At 45.3% G+C, this 12750-nt stretch overlaps 1 protein-coding gene across 3 annotated transcripts in view; it reads right to left on the bottom strand.

Moving 5' to 3' along the window:
- The window catches only part of sema6bb (sema domain, transmembrane domain (TM), and cytoplasmic domain, (semaphorin) 6Bb), a 183649-nt gene that overhangs the window by 56105 nt on the left and 114794 nt on the right, over positions 1-12750 (bottom strand). For all 3 annotated transcript variants that reach the window (XM_084065609.1, XM_084065608.1, XM_084065610.1), the window contains exon 10: positions 12403-12620. In XM_084065609.1, coding sequence (XP_083921735.1) covers positions 12403-12620 — 218 coding nt within the window. The remainder of the gene's footprint in view (positions 1-12402; positions 12621-12750) is intronic.

Genomic DNA, 12750 nt, shown 5'->3' with positions numbered 1-12750 from the left:
GAAGAGGATGACAGAGGGATAAAATAGGAAGTGAATTGTGTTCGGTATGTGTGTGTGCGTGCGTGAGTTTTTCCCAGGGAGGGGAGCAAAATAAAGATGACAAATTGGATTTCAACCAGTCATATTTTGGGTTTTGAACGCTTGAACACAATTAACTGAACGGAACTGAGAGCGGTAGAACGACAGGATAAGATGTGGGGGCGAAGCAGAGATATGCGATGGACCCAATAGCCAGATTAGACTCATGACAAGTCTTTGGCTTGAATTCCTTGAATATAAAACAAAATAGGAAATGAGTCATTGAAGCTTCTCCCTCTCGGAAAAAAAGAAGAGGGAGGATTCTCGTAAAACAGAAATGAACCCTACAACATGTTCCAGTTAAACTCCCTACTGTGCCTCTCGAGGCTGTTTAAATACACTTGGAACCACCGACTCTGAGCAGAACATTGCTCATAGGAGAACCCATGGTCCACAAGCACACACATGCTTACTGTATCTTACTATCTTTGTGGGGAAATTAAATAAAACATGTTCATTAAAAATCCAAACCCTGAACCATAACCTAGCCACAACATAACCTCAAAATCCCTTACCCTAAAACTAACCCTAAGCTTAACCCTTCACTATAATCCTAAATGTAACCCGTAAATTAGCCCCAATCTGCATACGCACGCACACGCACACGCACACGCACACACACACACACACACACACACACACACACACACACACACACACACACACAGATAAATAAACATACATACATTATAAATAGATAAATGTACATTTCTGCACAGTTCCAGAGTCTTAATCAAAGCACCATTGTTTGAAAGAACCTGGGTCATTATATGGCTGCCACAGTTGGAAACACTGTCTGAAGTACAAGATAGGAAACTATACAGAACTCAACTGCAGGGGTGTCCAGGTCTGTCAGTGAACTCCCTGTAATCTAAAGCTACTACAGATGCTTTCCCAGCTAAGGAAGTGAAGCAAGAGGCCAAAATGAGCTGAGGCTCACTTTTATCCATCCTTCCTTACTGGTGAGACTCTGGACAGCCTGGGAAAAAGAGAGTCTAGAACTTCTGACAGAGATTGGGACAAGGAACAATGAAAAGGTCGCCGCAGAGAAAAAGGCTTGCACGTTTGCCTACAGATGACAGGAGGCAGTCATCCAAGGACCCAGCATTACTTCAAGAACAGATGGCCTGTACTGTTCCAACAGAAAGAGGTAATAATGGAACTGAAGTGATCAAAGTCTGTACCTTACCTTTGCACCAATACTAATTAAGCCTAATACAGCGGCATCATGAAACCATGTACAGAAATGTAGACACTTGTGGCCGAACTAGTATGCTGGATTTGAAGTTTTTTTTGATGATTTGATTGAGACATCCATACTGAATTTAAGTAGTTAAATATGTTGTGTGTGTATGGGTTGAGATAATCTCTCTCTTTTTTTCTCACTCCATCGCAAGTGATTTACACACACACGCGCACACGCTCGTTTACCCATAATGTCAATGAAAGTACAGAGCTTGCTGCCTGACTTCTCACCAAGGACTCGCACAGTGACTGTGAGGCAGAGAAAACCTAACACATGCGTTTCAAATCGCAACCTTTGATTGAATGGTCGTACAAACATAATTGACACATGGCATTAACAATCACACTTAACGGCTCACATCTTTATGGCAGCAATCTGACAGAAAGATGGGAGAGATGCAGACAATGAATGTGTCTGAGAGAGAGATGATGGATGACAGTAGAAAGGATGTACAACTGGTAATCACATGCCATGCTACTGTTTCATGGCTCTAGTCATTTCACTGGATGCTGCCATTGTTATTACGGCATACCTCCTGGTAGAGAACTGTGCTCTACGGAGTGCACCTTTCTAGTTTGGTACATAATGAATGTGTAACTTTTCCAAATGTTAAACTGCTTATTAGCCTTTTTGCCATTGGCTATGGTTTCTGTAGTGCCATTTGAGGTCCAAAGTCTCAAGTGTGCACATAGTTTGGGTGCACACATCCCCTGGTATGGATGGACTGGCAGAAAGTATTATATACTAGTATTCACATTTGAGAAGCTGAAACCTGATAATTTTTGGTAGTTTTAGTGAAAAGAAAAAAATGAAAATTGATTATCAAAATATCAACTAATTGACTAATAATGTATAGCAAAAATAATACATTTCTTCTTTACTGTAGCCTACATCTCAGCAAACACAACTGGGTGTGTCAAATGATGTGTACGGAACAAACAGAAAATAGGCCCTGCCTGTACAGTAAAAAAAAAAGGAAAAATAAATAACTAGGCTGCATCCTGTCTTTGGCTCCTGTCTGGCCACAAGACCTCATCAACAATGTTCTCCCTGGCCAAGCAGCAGGGGAAGTATCTCCTAGAATGGTGAATGTGCCTGAAATGCCTCAGCAGCTGCAGTATATCACCTCGTGTCCTCCATAGCCTGCAGTCAGTGGTACCCGTGCATACGGATTATGCTCATACACTTTCCATCTCCAGGCAGAAACAAACTCCTCGATCAGACTGAGAAAATAAGAGTATTGTGGGAGATAAAGAACTGAAAATTGTGGGTGATCAATGAAGCAGTTGTGGACTAGAGCAGCCCAGTGGAAACTTGTGCTGTCCCAGATAACAGCGTACCTGTGCCGCTCTAGGCTATATGTCTGATGTGCTTGTTAATGTAAGTTTAGCCATTTGAATGGCAGAGTGTTCCATGTATTTTATTCATGAAGATTGTGCAAAATAGAACGAATTGTGTAGTAGTGTTTCTTTTTCTTTTTGTGTTTTAGAATAGAAATATGAGTGTAAAGCAGACTGGGTAAAAATGCGCTTGTGTGCCTTATCCAACCGTAGATAAATCACTGCAAGCGTCCCACCAGGTGGTTTTGCTGTGCATTGGGTTGCAAAGACCCTAGCCATCCCAACCATGTACTGTTTCAGATGCTCCCACTTGGGAAATGACTTTGCAACTACAAAGCCAAGTAGGCTGTGGAATAGCTACTTTACCATGCGATAAGGTTCATGAACAAGCAGCCCAGGAGGAATAATGATAACAAGCTTCGGAGAAAAAAAGGTTTAAACATACCATGCTCACTGGCACATGTCACCTCGTATAATAAGACTTCACACACAAACATTATTCACTTTGCGTAAATGTACATACACATTATGTAAAATAGATAATGCACATATGCCTACTGTAATTTGTTAAATTGTTAACAACAGCAGTCATTAATTACATTTTGGCCAACTATTCACTTTTTTCCCGGTGTACTGTAGAAACACATGGGCAGAGAGACAGACCCGCTCTCTGTCTCTCTACCATGGTGGCCATGTTGTTGAAGTAGTGTAGCTAATGAAGTGCAGCACCACCAAGGAAGAAAGAAGTAGCTAATGAAGCACAGCACCACTGGGGAAGAAAGAAGGCAACAGAGTGGAGACGAAGAGAGGGAAAGAGTAAAAACAACTCTGTCCTTCCAAACGTGCAACAGTACACTGTACAATGCAGTATTGTATGTCCCACTGACTAATGGTGGTCTGGAATGGTGTGTGTGTGTGCGTGTGTGCGTGTGTGCGTGTGTGCGTGTGTGCGTGCGTGCGTGCGTGCGTGCGTGCGTGCGTGCGTGCGTGTGTGTGTGCGTGCGTGCGTGCGTGCGTGCGAAAGAGAGAGAGAGAGAGAGAGTGAGTAAGAGTAAAAGTATCAGTGATGAAGGATGTATGCTTCTGGTGTCCATAGAGAACCAGAGAGGCTGAGTCACCCTCTGCTTGCTAGGCGCACAGTACACACTCGCACGCACGAACGCACACATAGACGCTCTCTCTCTCTCTCTCTCTCTCTCTCTCTCTCTATCTTTCTCTAATGGTAAATGGTCTGCAATGTTCTTCTTACAAACTCCCAGAAAACTGCAGCTATTTTATTCAATTGTGCTTTTATGGGTTCATTTCCAACATTTCTCAATGCTCAATTGTTTAAACTGAAGAAAATTCAATTGCCTTGATTTTTTGCTATGCAAGTAAACTCCCCACTCTCTCTCTCTCTCTCTCTCACTCTCTGAAAAACAGATTACAATGACTGAACTCTCATTCACAGGGGACCCTATAAGCAGCCTGCCCCCGTATCCCCTATCTCCCCATGACGCATGTTCCTGTTGACGGCCCCTCTGATGGTCACAGAACGGCTTGTTCAGAACGGCTCCTCCAGGAACTTAACATTCATAGGAAGGGATGCGACGAAGCCTCCCTGTCTATTTGCTCCCATGCAGCCATTCACTGACGCCCGCCGCCTGGTTGCACCCCATGCACAGCCTCTCTGCGGGTCACCTGCTCAGTGCTACTTTACTGTACATACGCAGTAATACCCTCAGTGCAATCCGGTTCCATCTGGGTCCATTTTGACAAGTCAATTTAACACCAATCTGGGAACCGATCACCAAATAAAAAAGGAAAAACAGTGCCCCGTGCTGTTTTTTACTCTTTCACTTAGCTCTGGGGGGAGCTCGATGGAGCACCCGTGTGCAGGGAAACCGGGGTTTTGGTCTGCCTTCAGACTTTCACGTCCGGTGGTGCGACTATGTTTTCATTCCCACTAACATTATTTCTACACGGAACACTAACACCACTTCTCCCAGAGAACATGGATCGTTTTGGTTATAAGCCCACTTGTTTCTACGATGAAAGAGCAAGTTAAAATGTGAATATCTTTCCGTGGTTTTGTCTGCTCCGAGGACGCTATTGCTAGATGAGTTTCGGTTTGTTTCTAATGGGGAAGGATCGGCACACACGTAACTCCCGCCCACTACATTTGATTGGGTAAAGCGCGGTCTGCTTCCTGACCTGAAGGCACGCCCACTTGTAGGCCAGTGCGTACGCGATACGACGAACCCCTCCGACAGATTCAAGCGGAGAGCAGAATCTGTTCTTGAGGGATTAATTTAACACTAACAGGGCCCTGAGGATTTTACAGTGCAAGGCACTGTGTCTGACGGAAGCACTTTTCCCCGTTCATTTTCTGTTCATTATGTGCTGCTTAAAAAAAGGCTTATTTTCCCACCCTCATCATCCTCGTCCATGGCTGTAATGCACATTTTAACCACATTAACCCTGGTGTCCCTATTGTGGACGAAAATGTTCCCCAAATGTAATTATTTTTAACGAAAGCTGCTGAAATATCTACAAGCTCACAATGCATCGCGTCACGTGTTGCATTTCTTGTAGATCGGCTATTTTCGTTATGTGTCGTACGGGGAAGCTTGTACAGTAGTAAATTCCTAATTGTTTCCTCACTTGATGCTGTCTCTTCTGCATTCTTACTTTGCCAGCCTGTCTATTGCTCCGTCTCCATCTGGTCTCTCTCTCTCTCTCTCTCTCTCTCTCTTACAGTGTCTGACTGACAGGCATTTAGGCTGCCTCTGTATGGAGTCAGTGTTGGAGTGAAAGAGGTCAACTTGCTTCCACAAAGTCAGCCTTCTCAACCACAACCCCCCGCCACACATAAATGACACCTTAGAATGATACTAGAGCAGCATGCAGGAAGAAGTTTTAAAAACCTGTCACATCCTCCCATCTCAAACTCTCTCTTTTTTGTGTGTTTCTTCTCCATGATAATCTGTTTATCTACCTCTAAACTTTCTACGACTACCCCAACAACTCTGCCATCTGTCTTCATTCCCTGCTGTATTATTCTGTCATTCTCATGCTCGGCTTTCGTCAGTCACGACCCGGGCTCTGCCTTTTTGTGTTCATTCCACGCAAATCTCCTTATTATCCTATAGACTTCTCCTCTTGTTAGCTCCCCGTGTGTGCATTCTCTCCTGAAACCTCTTCTACCGGCCTCCGGCCTAAGGGGACTTGCTATAGCGCCTCGATGACTTGTATAATATATTCTCAGTGAAATCCTGACTCTCCTGTCAACTGCACACACCGTTCCCTTTCCCGCCAGGGGCACCGAACAGGGATGAAATGTTAAGAAGTTTCCGGGGGCCCTGGGTGGACAGGGAACCCACAAAGATGGCCATGGTTTGTAGAATGTTATTGTTTGATTAATGTTGGTAGCACACCTGCTACATGCACACACGCACACACGCACACACGCGCGCACACACACACACACACACACACACACACACACACACACACACACACACACACACACACACACACACACACACACACACACACACACACACACACACACACACACACACACACACACAGTATATTCCCCCATTTCCAGTTTCCCACCTAATGATGCGCTCCACTAGCTGCTACAGACCCAGGGGGAAAAGCCTGCACATCTGCGCATCCTCCCTCTGATTCCTGTTTCTCCCGTCACCCGTGAACCTGTTCCCCGCCTTCTCCTTGTCCTCCCGATGTCCCTCTCGTCTGCTGTGTTTACGCAGACGGTCACGTGGCTTTCATAACGACCCAGCTAATTACCTATACTAATTGCCTATACTACTTTGTTCTCTTGTGGTCGTACTGTATATCAGCACACAAGTGCCACTATCACGGTACTATAACTCGACCTCAAGTGTATCGTTGCTATTGTATTAACCTCCAGTTTCATTATTCATATTTATATTTGGCAAAAACGACACACGCTTCAATCCCTTTCCCTTTCTAGAGCATCCGGGGCCTGGCTTGTAAAGTGGGATAAACCGTTGAAGGCCTTACATGGAATTCCACTTTGCACGGAATGTTTTCTATGCATTCCAACTAAGCCCCATTGAGACCTAATGAGCCAGTTTTAGTCCAGTCCTGCAGCTGTATCTAAGGCCTTAATGGTCAATTCAAGCTCATACTAATATATTTAAGACACATGAGGCTCTGTTCGGTGTTTCTCTGCTTTCTGCCCCCGAGCAGACGGTATAAAGATGCCAACACTGCACTCCCAAGGTCTTCTTAACCTCCTCGCAAATTCTCCCCTTACATCTGCCTCCCTATTTTCCCTTCTAAATAAAGCGCCAAAGCATATTAGATACCTCTTCATCTCCCTTTTCTTGCCTTCCCCTTCCTCTTCCCTCCTTGTCTCTCTTTCTCTCTTTCTCTCTCTCTCTCTCTCTGTTTCACATTCTCACTTTCCGCTGTCTTGTCTCCAGTTCCCTGCTGCTCGCCTGACCTCTTGTATGAGTACCAGTGGTGGAAAAAGTACTCACATGTTTTACTTCAGTAAAAGTATCAATACTGCAATGTAGAAATACTTACAAGTCCAGATTTCAAAATGTACTTGAGTAAAAGTACAAAAGTATTGGTATCAAAATATACTTAAAGTACAAAAGTAGAATTACTCATTACGCACAATGTCCCATTTCACAAGTTCAAAATGTATAAAAAATATTTTGAAAATAGCCAATCTACAAGCTCACAATGCGTCGCACCGCGACGCATTGTGAGCTTGTAGATCTGCTATTTTCAAATGGACGAAATGTATATACTGTAGGGCTGAAGTGGTTGGTGTGTTTTGCGATAATAATCAAAGTAAAAAAAGTAACTAGTAACTAAAGTTTTCAAAGAATTGTAGAGGAGTAAAAGTACAATATTTGCCTCTGATACGTAGTGCAGTAGAAGTAAAAGTACTGGAAACCGGAAATACTCCAATAAAGTAAAAAATACCTCAAAATTGAACTCAAGTACAGTACTTGAGTACATGTACTTAGTTACTTTACACCACTGCTGAGTACCGCAGATGTTTTTGTGTCGAGGTGGGAGCACAGCAGGAAACCCAAGCTCTTTGCTTTCATCCCCGCTCCAGTCCGGAAAGGCCTTAGGCCGCATGCAGAGAGACCCAATTGTTGGTCAAGAGAAGATCTTATTATTATAATTTGGTAATTCGGTCGGCTCCGAGCCTCTCCATGGCACCGGCGTTCCGTCTCTCCGTGTCTCGTGTCTCTCTCATGCCTCGTGTCAAGTCACACGCACGGCAGGGACAGAGCGGCGTCCCGCAGACTGTGTCATTATAGGTGCGGTGAGCCGCTGTGCGACTGTAAAGTGATTCCTGGGCCGCACGGAGCGAGGAGTTAAGGATGGAGCGGTGTAGTCGCTCGTTCAGCAGGTCCCTGCGTCACGCTGTTTTTTTTCCCTGCACGCCTACCAGCCGAGGCAATTTGTCTGGCGAGCATTTAGTGCGGCGGAGAAGGCCACACAGCACTGCTGTGAGGTTTATGGCTTTCATCACTCCTTCTCTCTCTCTCTCTCTCTCTCTCTCTCCCTTTCTCTCTAACCAGATTTATACTTAGGTGTGTGCCAGTGTCGTGCTCCGGAAATGCTGATCTACAAGCTCACAAACGTGTCACTCTGCGACGCATTTTGAGCTTGTAGATCGTCTATTTACTGTGTGCAAAGCTGAAGTACACTCTCTCTCTCTCTCTCTCTCTCTCTCTCCCTCCCCTCCCCTCTCTGTGTATCCATCCACCCAAGCCCTGCTCTCTCTCTCTCTCTCTCTCATTCCTTCTCTCCAGTCATTTATAATAGCGGCCAGCAGCAGTTTACCCAAGCATATGCCTGTGTGTGTGTACAGCTGGTTCTCCTCTATGGCATGCTGATAATTCTGCTATCTGGGAACCATTGTGTGCGTGCGCGCGCGTGCGTGCATGCATGCGTGCGTGTGTGTGTAATTTGACACGCCACACATACACACTGAGACGTTGTTTGCATCCTCTTCTATCCACAGACGTCGGCCAGTGGGTGTGAACCTCCTCCAGACGGACTCACAGAGACAACATGCTGCTGATTAAACACTTTCAGCCTCGACTGTACAGTAGAAACAAGAGGACGCGCATGTTCTGTATTATTGACTTCCTTGTCCTTGACTATTTTCTTCATGTCCTCCATTTCTCATCCCGCTCCCGCTCTCTCTCTCTCTCTCTCTCTCTCTCTCTCTCTCTCTCTCTCTCTCTCTCTCTCTCTCTCTCTCTCTCTCTCTCTCTCTCTCTCTCTCTCTCTCTCTCTCTCGCTTTCTCCTCCTTAATATTCTCCCCACACTCGCTGTTCGCTCTCTCCCTTTTTCCCCCGAACTTCATCCTTAATTCTTCTCTCTGCCGTCGCTCAGTCCCTGTCATCCGACTCTATCTCTCCGTCTGTCGCTCTCTCTCTCTGTTGTCTCCACCGGTATGTTTTCTCCCATAATAGCTAGAGATGATCAGAGATCTCAACCCACGGATACAGCATGTCTGGGGGAATATAAAATCCATCCAGTGGCTAGAACAGCGGCGAAAAATGGCAGCCGACATCACCATCCTAATATGAAGGACCACCCTAAAGTCTTTGCATTTGTTCCGCAATGCAATAATATTTAAATGTCTGAATTGTTGAATTGTAGGTGACAAATTTTAAGCCAATCAGGAGAGAGCACTGAAAATGTATTTTCTGTTTAATAAAGAGCTGGAGAGACATGGGAGACTCCTTTTACTGAACAAACACTCTATAGCAATGAGTACTATCAGAATATAGAGCTATTTAACACTTATTTTAACCAGAGTAAATCACTTACCCTACAGTACCTTTAACTAGCATGTCTTCAAGACCTCGCCCCCCCCCCCCCCCCCACACACACAATTACAGCCGTTACTGTACACTGTAAAACACTGAGTGCTAATTTACTTTAACAGAGTGTTCATTTTACTCTGAGAGTTACGTTTGTACACTCTCAGAGTTACTATAGATAAATGAACACTGGGGCATTTTACTGCGTATTCATTGCATTGCATTTGCTGTGCGATAATAATAAGCATGCTGCTGAGACCTGCATGCTGCCCATACCTGGGTCCGGCAGCAGCATTCAAATGATTCTTAGCATTTATTTGAACATGCCTGGAGTACAAGATGGGCTTAATGTGCCGAGAGCCCCTAAGATAGCATCGGCTAAGTGAATAGCCACAGAAGGTTGATACTGAGTCGATTTATTCGGCAAATTATTGAGCTTTGGGGCACCCAATGTGTCCCTGCGTGATAAAACCTCAGCCGCCTGGCACCTTAATGGAGCACAACATCCCACGGCAGCTTTTTTAAGAAAATGTTATTCGGTGTTTGACTCCTCCTGACAGCAAACTGTTTACAGGCGCACAAGAGCGTCAACTGATAAAACACATCAAGCATTTCCCACCTTTTATGTTACATATGGAGAGAGTTATTGCGCTTAAATAGCTTGCCAGCATACTGTATACGCGGCGGCACATAAATATTTCTGCAGCTTCAGGTTTCTCTCTGTTGTTCAATTTGTGTTGGTGCTCTATCTGTCTCTGCAGACACCCTCGCTCTCCCCTAATCCTCCATTTACCAGCCAGCATCACTTCTCCTCTCCACTATTTTCTCCCCTCTTTCTTTCCTTTCCTCTCCTCTCTCTCCTCCCCAGCACACTCATTTTCTCCTCTCCTCCCCTTTAACGTCCTCTCATTTCTTCCAACTTCGTGTTGTCTTTCAGAAAGCGCCCCTTTGGCCGTCTACTAAAGCCTTCAGCGTGTCTTAAATTACACTGCACCCTATGATCTTGACCTGTGCACCTCCACACGTCTGTCTCCCCCACTCTCTCTCTCTCTCTCTCTCTCTCTCTCTCTCACTTTCTGACTTCAAAGGAGAGAGGAGCAGGCTAAGAGGGGGTCTAGTACATTTTCGAGCTGGACAGTGTGAGTCCAAAACACACACGCTGTCTCCATCTCCTTCTCCCTGGGAACTGTGTGTGTGTTGATGGATCTGTGTGCCTGCGATGCAGTTCTTTATCAACCATCACAGCAGAGAGTGTGTGTGTGTGTGTGTGTGTGTGTGTGTGTGTGTGTGTGTGTGTGTGTGTGTGTGTGTGTGTGTGTGTGTGTGTGTGTGTGTGTGTGTGTGTGTGTGTGTGTGTGTGTGTGCAATAATGGACAGATTATAAACGGGGCCAATGGGACTAGTGCCCAGGGGCCCTTGACTACCAGGGGACCTTTGGGCAGCCTTGGTCCACAAGCCTCAATGACAAAATACTAAAATGTATATAGGTTAACGGGGAAATACATAGGCCCCTCAGTCTATACAGTACAAAGCCCCTCCGTTCCTATGTGGTATCTCACTTGGCTCTGGGAGGAAGTCGACGTAGCACACGTGCGCAAGGAAACCGGGGTTTTGGTCTGCCTTCAGCCTTTCACTTCCGGTGGTGCGACTATGTTTTCATTCCCACTAACAATATTTCTACACGGAACACTAACACCACTTCTCCCAGAGAACATGGATCGTTTTGGTTATAAGCCCACTTGTTTCTATGATGAAAGAGCAAGTTAAAATGTGAATATCTTTCCGTGGTTTTGTCTGCTCCGAGGACGCTATTGTTAAATTAGTTTTGGTTTGTTTCTAGTGGGGAAGGATTGGCGGACACGTAAATCCCGCCCACTACATTTGATTTGGGTAAAGCGCGGCCTGCTTCCTGATCTGAAGGCACGCCCACTTGTAGGCCAGTGCGTACACGATATGACGAACCCCCCCGACAGATTCAAGCGGAGAGCAGAATCTGTTCTTGAGAGATTAATGTGGCCCTAACAGGGCCCCCAGCCCACCTATTGAGCAATCTTAGACTGTCAATCCGGTAAACAGGCCTCTACAGGTGCTTTCAAGACCCACAAATGCCTTACAATCCAATTGTGCCAACCAGACTGCCCATTCTGGGTAGCGTGGGGGGTCTTCAAAGATAATTGGCCCAGGGGCCTCTGTGAGTCTTAATCTGTCCCTGTGTGCAATACATACACAGTAGAATGTGTTAGGAATAAAGGGATGTTCCACCGCGCCTCGAGCCTTAATCATGCTGGTCCGGTGCATCTCAGGAGCAGACACATATAGCTGGATAAAGAAGGCACTGGAGCAACACATGTCTATCATATCTTCGTAATCTTTGTAATACACAATCGAAACGTTGTTGTTCTTGCCTTGCACCTTGTTCTATTAACCCATTAAGACCTGAAGCCGATTCTACTTAATGTCTTCTAAATCCCAACAGTTTTCTGAAAAACATACGTTTCCATATAAGTGGTGCTCAAACTTTTTCATGTCAAGGACCCCCAAAAATCATATGTATTTGGCCGCCGACCCCCATCTCAAAATATGTTGTTACAGGGACCCCCCAGAAGCAAAGATTTGAGTTACAAATGTTCGCTTTAAAAATGTATATTTTCAAAGATTTGCACACATTTTCATGGTTGTTCATAAATAGCAGATCTACAAGCTCGTAGCGCGGCACTCACAAGCTTGTATATCTTCTATTTTTCAATAGCCAAAGTGAAAAATAATGCTTTAGTGCCTTCTTTAATTCAACAGTAGAATGTGTATTAGTGTTATTTCATGTAAAGCGTAGAAATGATGTTGCGCCACCAACTGTGCGCATGTGCGTGCGTGCGAGCGTACGTGTAATTAATCACGTACCTGTTAGCCGGCGTGGAGAAGACCCCCAGGACGATATCTCGGCCGTGCATCCTGATGACGGGGCTGGTGGAGTGCAGCAGGTTGAAGTAGAAGTGAGAGTCTCCGGGGATGGAGCAGTTCAGACGGGCTTTCAGGAACGACGTCCACTGCTTCTCCAGGACGCGCTGTGAGCCGCCCAGGTCCCGCTTACACACCCGCGCCACGCGGGACACCACCACCTAGAACAACAAGCAGGGTTCCTCTGTTTTATCCATGCATCTGGTCAGACCAACACATGCGTTTCCTTTTGGGAACAGTAGACTGTCTGATATATTTGATAATATCACAATTAACAATGTAATTGTATGT

Source organism: Gymnoscopelus microlampas (genome assembly GCF_963454915.1).
Source record: "Gymnoscopelus microlampas genome assembly, chromosome: 9".
In the NCBI taxonomy this organism is placed as follows: Eukaryota; Metazoa; Chordata; class Actinopteri; order Myctophiformes; family Myctophidae; genus Gymnoscopelus; species Gymnoscopelus microlampas.
The sequence above is the reverse complement of the archived record's forward strand: the minus strand, read 5'-3'. Positions and strand labels throughout refer to the sequence as shown.